Here is a 20,696-nt window from a genome sequence, read left to right on the forward strand (position 1 = left end):
CTTATATTCTCGCATTTTCTTTAGTCCAATGATGGTTTTGAGACAACTAAAACATTTGCGATCGGTAATTTTCGCAGCAAAATAATCGACATCGCCCCGTCCTCACAGCTTTACTTCTGCCAGTACCTGCCTTGGTAGAGCACTTGCTCGCGAATGGCAAAGGTCCCGAGTTCGAGTCTCGGTCGGGCACACAGTTTTAATCTGCCAGGAAGTTTCATGTCAGCGCACACTCCGCTGCAGAGTGAAAATCTCATTCTGGAAACATCCCCCAGGCTGTGGCTAAGCCATGTCTCCGCAGTATCCTTTCTTCCAGGAGTGCTAGCTCTGCAAGGTTTGCAGGAGAGCTTCTGTAAAGTTTGGAAGGTAGGAGACGAGATACTGGCAGAAGTAAAGCTGTAAGGACCGGGTGTGATTCGTGCTTCGGTAGCTCAGTTGGTAGAGCACTTGCCCGCGAAAGGCAAAGGTCCCGAGTTCGAGTCTCGGTCGGGCACACAGTTTTAATCTGCCAGGAAGTTTCAAAATAATCGAAGTTTTTTTCCTGATTTCCACACATGGTGGACATGTCTCTGCTCATCATTCGTGATTGGTGGTGGTGTACTTAATTGGATGTTACAAAATAGTGATATGCGAATTGTATCCTGCATTCGGAAGTAAAGACAATACCTATTTTGCTTACAAAACTAAAAGGAAATGGATTTTGCCTGTTTTCGTGGAAAGAAGACATTTTTATTACCGTCGCAATTGTGTCTTTCTTTTTGTTTAATACGTGCTTGATTACAGACACGTTGAGGTCAAATAAAAGTGTTTTGCATCACAGAACGAGAGGCGTATTGGAGGCGTTGGGGGCCTACCTAGTCTGTGTCAGGTCGCCGCCGCAGGTACACTCCCAAACCATTAGGGGCAGCCATGTCACTATACCTTAGACAAACAAGTTGCACTTGAGGCGGCCGTGCTTTAATCTCCTATTTTTTAGTTGACCATACACTTAAGGGGCGGCCAGATTGGTGGAAAGTCGAAAGCTGCGGACTATCTGGAACGTTATCTGGGTGGGCGGAGCTGTGCTACTCATACTCCCCTGGCCACCAAACTCCCCGAATTTAAATGAAATGGAAAATCTTTGGGACCTTTTCGATCGAGCTGTTTACGACTTACAGGGTTATTACAAATGATTGAAGCGATTTCACAGCTCTACAATAACTTTATTATTTGAGATATTTTCACAATGCTTTGCACACACATACAAAAACTCAAAGTTTTTTTAGGCATTCACAAATGTTCGATATGTGCCCCTTTAGTGATTCGGCAGACATCAAGCCGATAATAAAGTTCCTCCCACGCTCGGCGCAGCATGTCCCCATCAATGAGTTCGAAAGCATCGTTGATGCGAGCTCACAGTTCTGGCACGTTTCTTGGTAGAGGAGGTTTAAACACTTCACCATTAAGAAAAAATGTTGCTTCATCACTGAAAACAAGTTTCGCACTGAAAGCATCCTCTTCCATGAGCTGTTGCAACCGCGCCGAAAATTCAAAGCGTTTGACTTTGTCATCGGGTGACAGGGCTTGTAGCAATTGTAAACGGTAAGGCTTCTGCTTTAGCCTTTTCTGTAAGATTTTCCAAACCGTTGGCTGTGGTACGTTTAGCTCCGTGCTTTCTTTTTAGTCGACTTCCGCGGGCTATGCGTGAAACTTGCCCGCACGCGTTCAACCGTTTCTTCGCTCACTGCAGGCCGACCCGTTGATTTCCCCTTACAGAGGCATCTAGAAGCTTTAAACTGCGCATACCATTGCCGAATGGAGTTAGCAGTTGGTGGATCTTGTTGATCTTCGTCCTGAAGTGTCATTGCACTGTTATGACTGACTGATGTGAGTGCATTTCAAGCACGACATACGCTTTCTCGGCTTTGTCTCACTGCGCTCTCGAGAAACCTGAAGTGCGGCTTCAGCCGAACAAAACTTTGAGTTTTTCTACGTATCTGTAGTGTGTCGTGACCATATGTCAATGAATGGAGCTACAGTGAATTTATGAAATCGCTTCAATCATTTGTAATAGCTCTGCAGATTCTGAACCGAGAACCTCTCGCAGCTGGTCAAGGCACAGAAGTTGCCATGCTCCACGGCCCTGTGTGCACCTTCCACAACCACATTGACACCCTTCCTGCACGTCTCACAATGGCTCACGCGACGAACGGTTGTTATTCGGACTTTTGACAAGCGGTTTCATTAATGTGGCTCGAAAGTGCATCCTGTGGCGATTTCTTCAGGCCCTTTGCGGCACAACTCGTGGCTCAATACGGTTTCAGATGTGTGGCCAGTGTGTTGGGTGAATCACAGGAACAATACCAGTAACAAAAAGGAAAGACACAGAGGATGTATATAAGAAGAGAGGAGAGGCTGTGGGTCTACTGACTGCTTGTCGGCCTGCGAGAAGTACTCCTTGCCGCGGCGCTGGCGCAGGCAGTAGTGGTGGGCGCCGAAGCACTCGCAGAGGCAGACGGCGCCGGCGCTGAGACGGCGGGCAGCAAAGTGCGCGGGGCAGCGGCACGAGCCCAGCACACTGCAACAACAACAACAACAACATGGTGAATGTGTTTCGATGGACCTTATAAACCGTAAAACATTATACAGGGTGATTCAAAAAGAATACCACAACTTTAAAAATGTGTATTTAATGAAAGAAACATAATATAACCTTCTGTTATAAATCATTACAAAGAGTATTTAAAAAGGTTTTTTTTTCACTCAAAAACAAGTTCAGAGATGTTCAATATGGCCCCCTCCAGACACTCGAGCAATATCAACCCGATGCTCCAACTCGTTCCACACTCTCTGTAGCATATCAGGCGTAACAGTTTGGATAGCTGCTGTTATTTCTCGTTTCAAATCATCAATGGTGGCTGGGAGAGGTGGCCGAACCACCATATCCTTAACATACCCCCATAAGAAAAAATCGCAGGGGGTGAGATCAGGGCCTCTTGGAGGCCAGTGATGAAGTGCTCTGTCACAGGCTGCCTGGCGGCCGATCCTTCGCCTCGGGTAGTTGACGATAAGGTTTCATAACTAACCTTTTTCGTAGGACTCTCCATACAGTTGATTGTGGAATTTGCAGCTCTCTGCTAGCTCTGCGAGTCGATTTTCCTGGGCTGCGAACAAATGCTTGCTGGATGCGTGCTACATTTTCATCACTCGTTCTCGGCCGTCCAGAACTTTTCCCTTTGCACAAACACCCATTCTCTGTAAACTGTTTATACCAACGTTTAATACACCACCTATCAGGAGGTTTAACACCATACTTCGTTCGAAATGCACGCTGAGAAACTGTCGTCGATTCACTTCTGCCGTACTCAATAACACAAAAAGCTTTCTGTTGAGCGGTCGCCATCTTAGCATCAACTGACGCTGACGCCTAGTCAACAGCGCCTCAAGCGAACAAATGTACCACTAAATGAAACTTTATAGCTCCCTTAATTCGCCGACAGATAGTGCTTAGCTCTGCCTTTTCTCGTTGCAGAGTTTTAAATTCCTAAAGTTGTGGTATTCTTTTTGAATCACCCTGTATATTGGAGACTGGCTGAATGGATAATGCCTGAAGGCCACGTTAAAATATAAAAAATAAATAAAAACAAGAAGCAACAACAAATTGCACATACGTCATAGGAGGAGTCAGGGTGTAGCAATTACAAGTATCTCACGTCCGCATGCCATCGATACTGATTCCTAAATTTCTACACATCGGTGGCTGATAATAATCACCCCCAAAACACAGATAATTTAAACATCCATGTTCAATTATGAATATATAGATTAGCTTAAAATCTAACATAAAAATACATCAAATATAATATTTATTAACCAACAAAAATTAGCAGTACGTATCTCAGAACTAATGTAAGTACTATGTAAGTAGGCTGTTAAGGTTTTTATGTTGATAACGCCACGTAGCGCTCTATATGAAAATCACTGACTTTTCTGTGTGAAGTCTGTGGCTGGTTTTGATTTTGTTCCATTGCGTCTAACTATTGCTGTGTTTGTCTCTGGTGTTGTTCCATTGTGTCTAACTTTTGAAGCTTTTGTTCCATTTGTTTCTGATTTTGTTCAAGCGTTGTGTCTAACTTTTGAAGCCTTTGTTCCATTTGTTGCATTAACTGTAATAACAGTGCACTGGTGTCTGTGCTATTCGCAGTGCATTTGAACCGGCAATATTCGCATTTTGAAAAGCAGAAAATGTGTCTTGACTTGTTTGAGAAAATTGTGAGGATGCAAAACCTGAATCTACAGTATCTGCAAGATTGTGTCCTGTCATTTCGGATTCCTGAGGCGAGCTGTTGCCGAGCGATCGATCGATAATGCTTCCCTGTTCACTAATTGTTTCACTGTCTACACCATTATTTGCCGCCCGCTCCATTCCCCTATGCACAGTTACCAAATTACTACGTTGAATGTCTGTTAATTTGTTACACAGTCGTGCTGATAAGCTACGCTCGTCGGCACCATCATTTCTCCATTCACTTTGGAGGCTAGTGTTACGTTTTTCACACGCCATAATTGTCACAATATTTCACACGGTGACCTAGAAAAGCACAATTTGAACAGTAAAATAAGAAAACACATTGACATAGCACTGAAAATATCTAGTTAACTGCAAGCGCAGCTACAAAATACTTGGTGCACATCTATATGCATGCCATAACTGTTTTACTGTACAACAATGAAAGACTAAAACTGCAAAGGAGATTATCTCAACAATTACGCGCTAGCAATAAACAATAGCTACCCTAATTACACGAACTACAAGAAAAAATCAGAAGATTCCAGTGAGGTACCCTCGGCTAAGGGTCGACATATGAAACCTCCCCTTAGAAAAATTTATGAATGACTGTGCTGATAAACCTCTTACGTTATTTGGTTTTCAAACAGCTGAGCAGAACTGAATGTACTCAGACATTTCACCCTTTACTTATTATGATCGACACTAAACTGACACACAATATTTTAAGCGCAACGCAATCTGACTTTCTATAATCCATACAAAAGAATGGCCCTGACTAACAATAACCTATACCTTTCATGAATCACTTATCGCACAAAAATCTTCGTTACTCGAACTAATGCAATACATCGAGCGCCAATACTGCCAGCTAAATAAAACCTTCTAACTACTGAAGGCACTAACTACTAATAGGCATAGTTAGCAAATGAAAGATTTTTATAGAGAACAAACAATATATTTACCTTAATAATATTCAAAAGTCATCATATTAATATATCAGTTAATGATATCCAGTATTACAAATTTACTCTTTCTGATGGACACACGTCCAGATCGAACGCTCTCAAAATTCTGCCATCTCTCTCCCCACATCCACCACTGCCGGCGGCTCACCTCCAACTGCGCAGCGCTACGCGCTGTTCACATCCAACTGCCCAACACTACAATAGCAAATATTCCAACAATGCAAACCAGCCACAGACTTCACACAGCACAGTCAGTGATTTTCATATAGAGCGCTACGTGGCGTTACCAATGTAAAAACCTAAACAGCCTACTTACATAGTACTTACACTAATTGCCTGTAGACTGTAATAGCTTTCATTGTCTGTTGGTAGCTCCAATAATAATCCAGGTATCAATTGAGTCTTACTGTTCGCTTCTCATTTAAGATAACAAGGAATTTCCCTACGTATTTGTAGTGTGTTTATTAACAACGTAAGTATCAATAAATGGCTGATATTTCTCGTCACCGGATACGTCGTTCGCATGTTGTATATTTCCGTAATCGTCTTAATGTTTCCACAGAAATAGTGAAAATGAGACCTGAGACAAAGCAAAACCGTGAAACTGTTCGAGAACTGACAGACCACAAACATCTGAAAAATTGCAGTTGTGGATACGTCGATTGCCTTTATATACGCATTTATATTGTCACATAGCAAATGTAATATTATGAATATGGACGCACAGTTGCAATTGTGGATACGTCGATTGCCTTTATATACGTATTTATATTGTCACATAGCAAATGTAATATTATAATCATTTTCAGCAATTAAAAAAATACAAATACTATGGACGCACAATACTTGACACTACGAAAGCATGAACTGATGAACAATGTTCTCAGCCGACCAACATAATTCTGATGCGCACTGTTATGGTGGCCCTGCAGGTGTTTCCCATGAAGCATAGGTAGAAAGTGCATGCAGCATGGGTCCGGCTAAACGTTCAGAATAATGGGTCGTGGTCAGATCCGCTCGTATCAAATAAACAGCTGTTTTACAGTGACGCGCAACTCAGTCAAAGCACCATTTGCAGAGGGCGCTGTGTTCAGCCCAGTGACTTCTCGGAATGCCAGTATCGTGGGAAACAGTTTGAACAGACCCCTATCTTCTGCCTTCCCAAAGAAAATGGCGCTATTCAGTTTCGTTTACAGAGTTTTCTGTCTCCCGATGAAAGCAAGGTACGTCAACCAGGCACCAGCCCGAACTCCTCACGCCTCGGGTTCAAATTTGAACCATTTGAACCTGAGGCGTGAGGAGTTCTTCCACTAACATGCAGGATATGATCCCACTGCCTGTTCTTAAAAAATACTAGTGTGGGCAGCTATGAGCTGTTGTACACGGGAAGACCATGGATCGAGACACTAAAAAAGAAATTGATATCATAAGAAAGAATGTGGAATGGTTCTAGAGCCACGCGGGATTAGCCGAGCGGAGGAGGAGGAGGAGGAGGAGGAGGAGGAGATTAGTGTTTAATGTCCCATCGACAACGAGGTCATTAGAGACGGAGCACAAGCTCGGGTGGGGGAACGATGGGGAAGGAAATCGGCAGTGCCCTTTCAAAGGAACCATCCCGGCATTTGCCTGAAGCGATTTAGGGAAATCACGGAAAACCTAAATCAAGATGGCCGGAGACGGGATTGAACCGTCGTCCTCCCGAATGCGAGTCCAGTGTGCTAACCACTGCGCCACCTCGCTCGATTAGCCGAGCGGTCTCAGACGCTGAAGTCATGGGCTGTGGGGCTGGTCCCGGCGGAGGTTCGAGTCCTCCCTCGGGCATGGGTGTGTGTGTTTGTCCTTAAGATAATTTACGTTAAGTAGTGTGTAAGCTGAGGGACTGATGATCTTAGTATTTAAGTCCCATAAGATTTCACACACGTTTGAACATTTGAATGGTTCTAGAAATGGCATCAGCTGGAAGCTGGCTGACTCGAGAACTTTCACACCAGTTTCTTAGCGGGAGAACAGACAGGGCCTTAACAGTTTCATCATTGGTCAGGGTCTGGCGCCACTTTTTCATTGGGAGATTGTGGTTATGGTGGGTAGTCTATTAAGAGTAAGGACAGGAGACACCTATCTTCTGCCTTCCCAAAGAAAATGACGCTATTCAGTTCCGTTTACAGAGTTTTCTGTCTCCAGATGAAAGCAAGGTACGTCAACCAGGCACCACCCCCCGAGGCATGAGGAGTTCTTCCACTAACATGCAGGAGATGATCCCACTGCCTGTTCTTAAAAAATACTAGTGTGGGCAGCTATGAGCTGTTGTACACGGGAAGACCGTCGATCGAGGGGCGAAAAAAGAAATTGATATCATAAGAAAGAACGTGGAATGGTTCTAGAGCCACGCGGGATTAGCCGAGCGGTCCCAGGCACTGCAGTCATGGACTGTGCGGCTGGTCCCGGCGGAGGTTCGAGTCCTCCGTCGGGCATGGGTGTGTGTGTTTGTCCTTAAAATAATTTAGGTAAAGTAGTGTGTAAGCTGAGGGACTGGTGACCTTAGTAGGTAAGTCCCACAAGATTTCACACACATTTGAACATTTGAATGGTTCTAGAAATGGCATCAGCTGGAAGCTGGCTGACTGGAGAACTTTCACACCAGTTTCTTAGCGGGGGAACAGACAGGGCCTTAACAGTTTCATCATTGGTCAGGGTCTGGCGCCACTTTTTCATTGGGGGATTGTGGTTATGGTGGGTAGTCTGTTAAGAGTAAGGACAGGAGACGCGGAAGACAGATATACCTGTACTCTGGGAGGAGATGCGATGTAGTACGCACACTTTAGGGTGAAAATTGGAGGCTTCAGACATCGATGACGGAATACAACAGCGAGCGGAACTTCTGTTTGGAGAGGCGGAGTGTATGTTGGCTGATTAGTAGCAATGCCAGCCACCTCCACGGTATGCAGCTTGAGCTCCTTCACTAAGATTACGGCCAGATTATCTGGCGGGATGGGCTCGTTAGGACGGAGCGAAATTAGTAGTTTTGCAACACTCAATTAAATTGAGTTGGACAACGCATGAACCTGTGTTTAGTGTATACCGCTTTAGAATCTGAAGATGGTCATTGTATGGCCGAAACCGGTTATGACTGTGTCATAAACATGTGATTGCGTCTGCCGGCTGAGGTGGCCGAGCGGTTCTAGGCGCTTCAGTCTGGATCCGCGCTACCGCTACGGTCGCAGGTTCGAATCCTGCCTCGAGCATAGGTGTGTGTGATGTCCTTAGGTTAGTTACGTTTAAGTAGTTCTAAGTTCTAGGCGACTGATGACCTCAGAAGTTAAGTCGCATAGTGCTCAGAGCCATTTGCGCCATTCTCAACTTAACAGATTCGTACACACATTCCAACAACTGGTTAATGTGCCTACTATGGGGTGTGACCACCTCTGGGAACAAAATAGGCATGACAACGACGGAGCATGCTGTGAATAACATCATTAATGTTATGTTGACGCAATAACGCCCATTCTTGCTGTGGAGCTGCCCGCAAATCTTGCACAGTGATTGGTGGATGCTGACGTGATGAAATCCGGCTCCCTAGTGAATCTCAAACATGCTCTGTGGGATTCCTTTCATGTTAATTTCTTAAATCTGTTGTCATTTACGGCATAAATTCCTCTTCTAAATTTACTGTGGCGTTTCTGACTATCTGGGAGGAGACTGAGTAGTGGAACGTGTTACTTTTACACATAAACAAGAACGATCTGTCACACTACTACACTTTAAAACACAGTTTATATGTAATTCATGTCACACAGTCTCATACGGAACCTACATCCGCTTTCTTTTATATACTGTATATGATAAGATACTGTCATCCTCCTTCCCTTCTGTGTGAGAGGATGAATGAGCAAATGTATTTGTAGTTGCATGCTGGATGGTAGCAGACAAGCCTGTCTGCTAGAGAACAGTAGGACCAACGACGGAACAGGTAGTTACGCTTTCTAAAAGCAAAGAGGTTCCTATCCTTAGTATGGTCCTGTCCGTCTCTTGTCATGTTGGTATAGGAAGCTGCCCCTCTGGCCACTTCCGTTTGTATTTGTGAGCCACCCCTCAGGAAGGGACCACGTCAATCTGTCCGTGGCGAGCGTCTGAAGTGGTAAGATCTCCGGCTAAGCGCGTGTCTGCTAAGTCCGTAGGACAATGGATTTCTTAAGTTCAGCCTAACTGAAAATTTAATCACCTTTATTTAAGGTTTAGCTCTAAAATATCTAATGCTATCTTAAATTGCAACGCAGTGTAATTCGCGGGTGAAGTTCAGATTATTTTCCGGTAGTTGCCTTGTCACTACTTTGTGAGTAAAGTGGAACCACGTGTTGATCAGTAACTCTAAGATCATCAATCTTAAATGCGAATGTGCGTGAGATTATAATGTCTCGTCTTGACAATATTTTTCAATATAGCAACTTTTCTTTATGTTCAACCCACGTGGGGTGTACTTTGTGAGACCAGTACCACGTGCTTATACAGTTGTTTGACCCATCAGGTTAATAGTAAGACGATAGTAACCAGTTCGAGGTTTTTCGATGTAATTTATTTTAATTATCAAAGTTATTGTGGAGTTACACTCTTTGTGTAAACCAAGTTGACCACGTGAAGCATGTGGTGTAAGCATCAAATAGCCCTCAGCTATTCTTTTCGGGAAGATTTCACAGAGAGTTAGTATGAATTTAGTATACCAGTGTGTGGTAATTATATGACGGACAGGATTGTGCTACGAACGTAATTTCTTTGGGTGAAAATTGAATCGGTTGGTTGTGGTTAATTTTCTCTTGCATATGTTTCAACGTTCTTCGTGTGTTATTTTATGAATGCAGTGTTGTACGCAGTCTCCCAATCTTGGCTCCCTATTTGATGTGTTCCGTAAGATTACAAACTCACATTTTCACAATCCTAAATAAGGCACCAGTTTAGTTATGACTCACGTTTAATATGCTGAAATTTCAATGATCAATGTTAAAATAAATTTCCAAATATAAACTGATTTATTTCTTTTTATTTAAATTCTCTTTATATATATATATATATATATATAATCACTGGATGTCGTATGACTATTAAAAGATTATAATTAATGTTAGTCTGGTTGGGAATTTGGTAAGCTAGACTGGATACCTGGTGAAACAGTTGCGCAGTAATGCAAGGTTAACTTCCCCAGACAGCTCACAGCTTTTAAACCGCTTTTATGGTAAAGCAGCACCGCTTACACCACAAAATAGAGCAACAACGTTACAATCTCAGACATGCTCTGTGGGATTCAAATCGGGAGAGCGAACAGGCCACGCGATGCGTGTAGCATCTTCCGTTTCCAAGAAAATATCAACCGCTCGTGCTCTTTGAGGGCGAGCACTGTCGTCCATCAGTATGAAGTCCGAGCCCACAGCGCCTCGGAATAACAACACATGACGTTCCAAGATCTCGTCACGATACCTGACAGCAGTTAAATCTAGCCGATTCACCAATACAATTTCATGATGAGGTGTTCGATGGTCAACATCATCCCTACCTACACCATTAGCGATCCTCCTCGATATACGTCTCTTTGCACAATGTTTGGGTTCCGAAATCGTGTTCCACTTTCCCTCCATATCCGAATCCGTCGAGAACCTCTCTCCAGACCAGATCGAGACTCATCTGTGAAAAGAACATTGATCCACTGTTTCACTGTCGATGTGACATGTTGACGACTCCACCCTAGACCTCCCCTTCTGTGAAGACGCGTCCGAATCACACATACAGCAGGTCTCCAACAATAAAAGCCACTCTTTCGAAGCCTTCTGTACACCGTTTGCCTCGATACAACACGTTCAGTGGATGCTGCTAGATCAGGTGCCAGTTGCCACGCAGTACTAAGGCGGTACCATAGAGCCCTTACAGTCAAATAACGGTCCTCTCTTTCTGATGTCTCACGTCATCGACCCTGCCCGGTCTTCGGTATGCAGTTTCCGTCTGTGAAAACTGTCGCCACATCCTATAAACAACAGAACAGTTCACGTTAAGCCTTAGGGGCACATGGGTTTGCGACAGTCCTGCATCCATTCTTCCTATAGCCCTCCACCGCAGAGAGTCTGGTAGGTGTCTTCTCTGTGCCGTATTGCACCGTCTATGAATGCGCACACAGCAAATGTGGATGTGGGTCTGCCCGGCAAACACTACTCCGTTCGATAGGTGCCCTGACGTCACCGTTGGTGTGGTTTTCCGTTGACCGAAATACCATCTTCCGTGCAGAACACGATCATACGGACATGTGTTGACAGTTTGTATGATTATATCATGAATTAGACACAGGACGGGGAAATAGCGGTTTGTTGTGAAAGGGTGCTGTAGCCACCTTTCATTAGTCCGGTAGCCCATTTTCACTAGTATTTCTCTTTCCTTCCTTGTTTCTCTTTTCCCATAATTATCATAGTGGTGTGATTGAATGAATGTGGTTGTGTGTCACATTGCTAGACGGTGGCGTAGTCTGCTACAGAAAGTCTGCTATAGTCGTACAGATTCAGCAGCAGTTATACAGAATAGCCAACTCTCTTAGTGGTCAAGTAGGCAAAGAGGTTTTCGCTACTTGTGAGAAATCCACCTGCGTTACGTTGGTGGCGGAAGTGGCATCTTTGGGTTTTCCGGGCCACGCGGAGCGTGGAGGAGGCTGGAGAAGAAGCGGGAGGCAGTCTGAAGCCGGTACGGGAAGCGTCCACAGCTGTGCTCCAGTCGAAGAAGGGTGAGTTAGACTGACAGCGTGGCGCGTTGTTACTTGGCGAGGGGAGAGCTGTTAGCTTTTGGTCTCGCTTTTCAACTCTGAAAGATTGCTTTGCCTTGTCGCAGCAAGGAATGCAAAACTTTGGCAGATGTTTCACTTAGTAAATTTCTATAGCAGACTTGGATCCACCGGAAGAGCGCCACACAAAGGTGTCGATAAGAAGTGAGCACTCGTTTCTGTATGAATGTTTGTTTGCCTTCAGCCGTGCCTGTATAAGCTTTCATTTTTCTAAATATTAGTAGCTTTGCCTTCTCGTAAATTTTCCTTGCTTAATGTATCTTTCGTCCGTAGGGAGCCGACCACGTGGTTGAACATTAAAGTTTTGTTGGGCTACCGTCATCGCTAACTGTGCGGTATCATGCTTGTTTTAAAGAACTTTAACCGCTCATGATTGTGTGATGTGATATTGTTGCAATTTGGACACGATACCTACGAAGTGCGTCTCCACAAACCACGTGGGCACGCGGGTGTACTGCGAAACGTGTACCGCTTTACGAGTTATTGCGATCGGGCAACAGCAGTGGTATGAATGACTCACACCTATGATTTTAGGAGTAGATTATAACGGTTAATGTATCGATGCTTTTCTTTAATGTATGGTATGGTATGGCTCTGAGCACTATGGGACTTAACTTCTGTGGTCATCAGTCCCCTAGAACTTAGAACTACTTAAACCTAACTAACCTAAGGACATCACACACATCCATGCCCGAGGCAGGATTCGAACCTGCGACCGTAGCAGTCACGCGGTTCCGGACTGCGCGCCTAGAACCACTAGACCACCGCGGCCGGCTTTCTTTAATGTCTTAGGAATAAATGATTTTATCCACAATTTTCTCTTGTGTTCCAAGGTTACGTTTTTGCACCTAAGCCACTCACCTCATAGCTTTCCCATTAGCACATCCAACGTGTTTCCTTACGCACAGGTCCAGTGATTAGTTTCCTTTTTTATTTTAAAACAAGTGCTTTAGATTAAGTCTTATTTTCAGGTGTGTTCTGGGAGCTGATCTTGTGCAGTGTTCATGCATTTTATATTTTATTTTAAATGTTTGATTGTCTTGAACAGTGCGCGGGCAATACTATTAATTACATTGTATCCGCTATGAGCGACATCACAACGTATGCATTTTGGTGAGTTTTTGGTCTGTGATCAAATTAATTTATTTTCCGACGCGACCAAACCTTCGATTAGTTGTATGGTTTGAGTCGGTGGCGACCCTAATCTTCTCACGTTAACTTCCCAAGCAATAAGTATTTACATTCCCAATAATAACGTAATAACCTGTAGAAACAGGTTAGTTACAGTTGCTTTATTTTTGGACACCAGTGTAATTGAGTTCAATCCACATGAACTGGGTTTTCCAGAAAACAAACCCAGTACGTTACAACGTGCTTCTTGTGGCTATGCCGTAACACAGTACAGTTAAAAATTCTTTAAACAGAAGTATATGAAACCCCGTGTCGTAAACAAGTCACACCCTGACCTCGTTAAGAAGCAGAAATACAGCTTCTCCGCCGTATCGTTTTTTTCCGTGCTGCAGACACTCCACTGTCGGCGGAGCTCTAGAAATAGGAAAGATGTGTGAGGAACGGCGGTGCAATTAAATGCAGCGTTGGGAGGACGTTATGAACACGCGACAGGTGTCCGCCGGTGTCTCGCAGTCGGAAATAAAGCGCAGGCAGTTCGCGGGGTCGCCGCGCGCGATGACGCGACGCGACGAACGGCGGCCAGGGCCCAGAAATACTCTGGCCGCCCTCGCCGCTCACTGCGCCCGCCCCACTATTGCCAACTACGGCGCACTCGTCACTGTCTACAGCTGTGGCCGGCAAATCGCGGCCAGCGCAGCCGTTTAGTGCAACACCCAGCGCCACCTTTGTCTTGCTCGTAAAACACAACTATGATACAGGATGACAATTACTGAAATGCACTACTGGCCATTAAAATTGCTACACCACGAAGATGACGTGCTACAGACGCGAAATTTAACCGACAGGAAGAAGATGCTGTGATCTACAAATGATTAGCATTTCAGAGCATTCACACAAGGTTGGCGCCGGTGGCGACACCTACAACGTGCTGACATGAGGAAAGTTTCCAACCGATTTCTCATCCACAAACAGCAGTTGACCGGCGTTGCCAAGTGAAACGTTGTTGTGATGCCTCGTGTAAGGAGAAGAAATGCGTACCATCACGTTTCCGACTTTGATAAAGGTCGGATTGTAGCCTATCACGATTGCGGTTTATCGTATCTCGACATTGCTGCTCGCGTTGGTCGAGATCCAATGACTGATAGCAGAATATGGAATCGGTGGCTTCAGGAGGGTAATACGGAACGGCGTGCTGTATCCCAACGATCTCGTATCACTAGCAGTCGAGAGGACAGGCCTCTTATCCGCATGGCTGTAACAGATCGTGCAGCCACGTCTCGATCCCTGAGTCAACAGATGGGGACTTTTGCAAGACAACAACCATCTGCACGAACAGTTCGACGACGTTTGCAGCAGCATGGACTATCAGCTCGGAGACCGTGGCTGCGGTCACCCTTGATGCTGCATCACAGACAGGAGCGCCTGAGATGTTGTACTCAACGACGAACGTGGGTGCACGAATGGCAAAGCGTCATTTTTTTCGGATGAATCCAGGTTCTGTTTACAGCATCATGAACGGTCGCATCCGTGTTTGGTGACATCGCGGTGAACGCACATTGGAAGCGTGTATTCGTCATCGCCATACTGGCGTATCACCCGGCCTGATGGTATGCGGTGCCATTGGTTACTCGTCTCGGTCACCTCTTGTTCGCATTGACGGCACTTTGAACAGTGGACGTTACATTTCAGATGTGTTACGACCCGTGGCTCTACCCTTCATTCGATCCCTGCGAAACTCTAAATTTCAGCAAGATAATGCACGACCGCACGTTGCAGGTCCTGTACGGGCCTTTCTGGATACAGAAAATGTTCGACTGCTGCCCTGGTCAGCACATTCTCCACGTCTCCCACCAATTGAAAATGTCTGGTCAATGGTGTCCGAGCAACTTGCCCGTCACAATACGCCAGTCACTACTCTTGATGAACTGTGGTATCGCGTAGAAGCTGCATGGGCCGCTGTACCTGTACACGTCATCCAAGCTCTGTTTGACTGAATGCCCAGGCGTATCATGGCCGTTATTACGGCCAGAGGTGGTTGTTCTGGGTACTGATTTCTCATGATCTATGCACCCAAATTGCGTGAAAATGTAATCACATGTCAGTTCTAGTATAATATATTTGTCCAATGAATACCCGTTTATCATCTGCATTTCTTCTTGGTGTAGCAATTTTAATGGGCAGTAGTATATACTGAAAAAAAAAGAATGAGGTTCGCCGATGACACTGTAATTCTGTCAGACACAGCAAAGGACCTGGAAGAGCAGCTGAATGTAATGGACAGTGTCTTGAAAGGAGGATATAAGATGAACATCAACAAAAGCAAAACGAGGATAATGGAATGTAGTTGTATAAAATCGAGTGATGCTGTAGGAATTAGTTTAGGAAATGAGACGCTCAAAGTAGTAAATAAGTTTTGCTATTTGGGGAGCAAAATAACTGATGATGGTCGAAGTAGAGATAATATAAAATGTAGAGTGGTAATGGCAAGGAAAGCGTTTCTAAAGAAGAGAAATTTGTTAACATCGAGTATAGATTTAAGTGTCAGGAAGTCGTTTCTGAAATTATTTGTATGGAGTGTAGCCATGTATGGAAGTGAAACGTAGTCGATAAATAGTTTAGACAAGAAGAGAAGAGTAGTATTCGAGACATGGTGCTACAGAAGAATGCTGAACATTAGATGGGTAGATCACATAACTAGTGAGGAGGTATTGAATAGAATAGGGGAGAAGAAAAATTTATGGCACAACTTGACTAAAAGTAGGGATTGTTTGGTAAGACATATTCTGAGGCATGAAGGGATTACCAATTTAGTATTGGAGGGCACTTGGAGGGTAGAAACCGTAGAGGGAGACCAAGAAATGAATACAATAAAGAGATTCAGAAGGATGTAGGTTGCAGTAGGTACTGGGTGACGAAGAAGCTTGCACAGGATAGAGTAGCATGGAGAGCTGCTTCAAACCAGTCTCTGGACTGAAGGTCACAAAAACACTTCATTCAACATGTAAACGTCACTACAGATATTGTAATTTAGGGAATGACATGTTCGATATGCCTGCCATTATTGGCGATGATGTGGCGCAAACGAATAGTGAAATTCTGCATGACCCGCTGAAGTGTCGGAACATCAATACCGTCGATGACCACCTGAATGGCTTTTTTCAGCTCGGCAGTGGTTCTAGGGTTATTGCTATACACCTTTTCTTTAATATAGCCCCATGAAAAGGAGCCACATGTGTTCAGACTGGAGAAAATGGCGGCCAATCGTGGCCCATGCCATTGGCCTCCGGGTACCCCAGAACCAGAAAGCTGTCCCCAAAGTGTTCCTCTAGCACACCAAACACTCTCCTACTTCGATATGGTCGAGCTCCGTCTTGCTTGAACCACATATTGTCGAAATCAGGGTCGATTTGGAGAATGGGGATGAAATCATCTTCCAAAACCTTCACATACCGTTTGGCAGTCACCGTGCCATCAAGGAGTATCTCACCGATTATTTCGTGACTGGACATTGCCCACCATACAGTCACCCGATGCGGGTGAAGAGATTTCTCGATCGCGAAATTCGAATCCTCAGTCCCACAAATGTGTCAATATTGCTTATTGACAAACCCACCCAAATGACAGTGGGCTTCGTCGCTAGACCATATTCACATCAAAGTCCTGTTCGTGAATTCGGTGGACAATAGTGTTGGCGAAACACAACCGCTGTTCCACGGCTCTGAGGCTTAATGGCTGATGGGTTTGAATTTTGTGCAGTAAGAGATGCAGGTCTTCAAGAACAATTTGTCGCAGTGTCTCCACGTTGATTCCCACCCGTTCTGCAGCTCGTCTGATCGATTTCCTGGGGCCGGTTTCAAACACACCGAGTGTCTTCTCCATGTTTTCAGGCGTCTTCACTCTTTTTGGACGGCCAACGTAGCCAACACCACGAACACTACCCGTTCTCTCAAACTTGCGCGTCGAATTCTTGATTGTTACCGCAATTGGACCGGTTCTCTTCAACTTGAACTCGGTGTCAAACTTTCTTTGTGCCGCAGTGGGGCTGTTATTGTTCGCATAGTACGCCTTCATAAACGCTGTACCCTCAGACACGCTGTGCCGTGACATTTTCGCGTGCAAATGGCCGACAACAGCAAGGCGTGCGCGCTTGTGCATACTAATTCCCATCATGTCCAGCGATCAACCGTGCAGTTTGAAGGTGCTAACGCAAACCGTTCAGAACTTATGATGATTTTATTTCATATAGATCAATAAGCGTCACCCAGTATTTTAACCGAACGGTCCACGCGCCTGGAATCTCGACATCAGTACACGCGACTGGTCTCACATGCCCTTACAGCTTCCATCGCTTTTAATTCGCATTGTTATATACACAATGAAGGGAAGTGTTAGTAAATGAAGTAGTATAATTACCGATCACTTTAATATACCTGTTTAACACAAAACAAAAAATATATTTTTGTCAAAAAACGTTCACACAAAATGGGTTCAAATGGTTCAAATGGCTCTGAGCACTATGGGACTTAACATCTATGGTCATCAGTCCCCTAGAACTTAGAACTACTTAAACCTAACTAACCTAAGGACATCACAAAATAGGGATCCATATAAATGAGCTGCTATCAAAATAATGCACATATTCAGCAGGACATCTTTTCGATACACTCTTGGCACGTAGTAACAGAATGTTCACTTGCAGTTGTTACATACATATCTGATTTTTCAGTTTTTGCTTTTGCAGTCCACACACCGTCCTCGTGAGCTCGTAGTTGATTCCACTTCAGAGCTTTTCACTCCACAAAACTCTCCAATTCTCTCAGTTACCTTCTTTGACAAAGTTCTTGGGATTGCCCTTTGCTGAAGGTGGTCTTGCAGAAGAGCAAAACATAGCTGCCTCAAGAATTCTATTCTTCACTGCTGTTCTTCCTTACTCGTGTTGAAAATAATAGCGACGTCTAATTCCTTCCTCTTCTACCTCGTAAGAGTATGTCATGATGAAGTTACAATACTTAAAAAGTACTAAAATAAGATACCAAGCAAGAAAACAGCACTGCATACATGCGCGCACGGGAATAACCCAAGCGGAGCTGACAATAAACTGACACCAGCTGGTCCGTGGCGCCCTAGAACTCTTTGTTAACCTAGCCGAAAGTACTGTTCTTAAAATACCAGGTACACCATACCAAACTATTCATATTACGGTCACTTAAACGTACTGAGGAGATAGCTTCCTGGAAGAAATTCTCAGCCTTGTATTAGTGTGAAAATATTTTCAGTGGTCTCACTGACCACATTCGTGTACTTACGTGGTTAAAGAAAGGAGCAGGAATACATAGAGAGAGCGAAAGATTATCAGCAGCTTGCACAGAAACCAGGTGTGAAAGGGAAGCAGTAGTTCAAGAGGGAATTAGACAGGGTTCTGTTCTCTCCCCAGTGATATTCAATCTACACATTCAGTAAAGGAAACTAAGGAGAAATTTGGAAAAGGATTTAATTGGAAAAGAATTAAAAGTTCAGAGACAAGAAATCAAAACATCGAGGCTTGCCGATAGCATTATTATTCTGTCGGAGACAGCAAATGACTTAGAAGATCAGTCGAACAGGAGGAACACTGTCGTGAAAAGAGATTATAAGATGAACATCAACAAAAGTAAAAGAAGGGTAATGGAACGTAGTCGAGTGTAATGATGCAATGCTGAGGGAATTAGGCAATCAGGCACTAGAAGCAGTAGATGAATTTTGCTACTTGAGCAACAAAATAACTGATGAAGCCCGAAACAGAAAAGGTATAAAGCAGTTATTAGCAATAAGAAGAAAAGTATTTATGAAAAAGAGGAACTTCATAAAGCGAATATAAAGTTAAGTGGAGAAGGAAATTTGTGGCAAGGTCTTAAAGGACAAAGCTGCTGAGGTCATCGGTCCCTAAGCTTACGCACTACTTAATCTAACTTAAACTAACTTACGCTAAGGGCCGGCCGCGGTGGTCTAGCGGTTCTGGCGCTGCAGTCCGGAACCGCGGGACTGCTACGGTCGCAGGTTCGAATCCTGCCTCGGGCATGGGTGTATGTGATGTCCTTAGGTTAGTTAGGTTTAAGTAGTTCTAAGTTCTAGGGGACTTATGACCTAAGATGTTGAGTCCCATAGTGCTCAGAGCCAGCTTACGCTAAGGACTACACACATACCCATGCCCGAGGGAGGAGTCGAACCTGCGACGGGGAAGGGGGTGGGGGGTGGGGGGTGGGGGGAACCACCCGGACCGTGACAAGACGCCCCAGACGCGCGGCTAAGTGGAGAAAGGAAGCGTGGGTGATAGTGCAGACAAGAAGAGAATAGATGCTTTGAAATGTGACGCTACAGAAAAAGCTGAGGACTGAGTAACAAATGACGAGGTAGTAGATCTAACTGGGAAACAATTTTATGGCATAAACTGACTGCAATAAAGTGGTCTATGGTCAGAACACGTTTTCAAAACCCTGTAGTTGTCTCCCATTGCGACATGTAAGTTTGTAACTTGGCTCGAAGGTGCCTGAAACCTTTCTCTGTACTGTAGAAAAGGCGTGGCACCCTGCGAATTCCCCCCCCCCCCTCCCCCCTCCCCACAAGGCTCCGCGACGCTTCAGACAGCAAGGTGTCTGCGAATGAGAAGAAAGGACCACAGCTCAGAAGTTCATGTGACGTGCAAGGCTTGTTAATGATGTCACATTGACACCAAATTTCACCAGAAATCTACCCAACGCCATCGTGGACATATCACACAATGGGTAGGTCGTTAGGCCCCCTCTTACCCACATTTCACCTAATCTTTCGACGCCCCTGCTATGGAGGTCATAACCGCGCCACGAAGTGTGGCAATTATGCGGTTTTCTTACGAGAGGCCGAGGAGAACATTTCAGACACACAGTCTCTCAGAATCGACCACTCAGGAGGTGGCGTTAAGGGCGGCTTGAAGGGTTGAGTGACACACTGTTGTGTACATAGTTCCGCGTAGTCAGCGCGTACACAACTTTCCCACTAGAGCGCGCTCCACTAAGCACAACAGCGCAGGCGCAGCGCTCGTCCGGCTCCACACTACGAGATGGCGCTGCCATAGAGGCGGACCAAATTCTGCTTCCGCCGATCCGCGTATTAATATGTAACGCAGCCATTGAGATTGCTACTAAAGTAGAACCTTTTCTCTTCGCGGATCACATTCGCGCAGTGATACATAACGCGCAAGGTATTATAACGAGTGTACAGACCTCCGATTAGTTAGTCTGCATTTGTCTGCACCAGTCTATAGTCAAGTTTCAGTCTGCGCCCAATAAGATTACCATATTCCTGAACATAGCCATGAAGATAAATGTATAGACACTTTTGTCAAGTATCAGAGATATATGTGAGAATAAGATTAACGTACCAGTACCAAAGGAACTTCAGATTGTCAATTGTGAATAGCATCCAGAACCAAGTTAAGTAATTTTTATCCTTTTTATTATTTTAATAAATGTGTGTGATAATTAATCAAGTTCTGTTTAAAGTTGGTCAC

General features: G+C 44.6%; 1 protein-coding gene across 1 annotated transcript in view; it reads right to left on the reverse strand.

Annotated features, from left to right (window-relative positions):
- Positions 1-20,696, reverse strand: part of LOC126092161 (uncharacterized) — a 1,357,798-nt gene that overhangs the window by 27,184 nt on the left and 1,309,918 nt on the right. Inside the window, exon 5 of the mRNA XM_049907632.1 lies at positions 2,408-2,554. Within this exon, the coding sequence (XP_049763589.1) occupies positions 2,408-2,554 (147 nt within the window). The remainder of the gene's footprint in view (positions 1-2,407; positions 2,555-20,696) is intronic.

This window comes from Schistocerca cancellata, chromosome 7 (genome assembly GCF_023864275.1).
Source record: "Schistocerca cancellata isolate TAMUIC-IGC-003103 chromosome 7, iqSchCanc2.1, whole genome shotgun sequence".
In the NCBI taxonomy this organism is placed as follows: domain Eukaryota; kingdom Metazoa; phylum Arthropoda; class Insecta; order Orthoptera; family Acrididae; genus Schistocerca; species Schistocerca cancellata.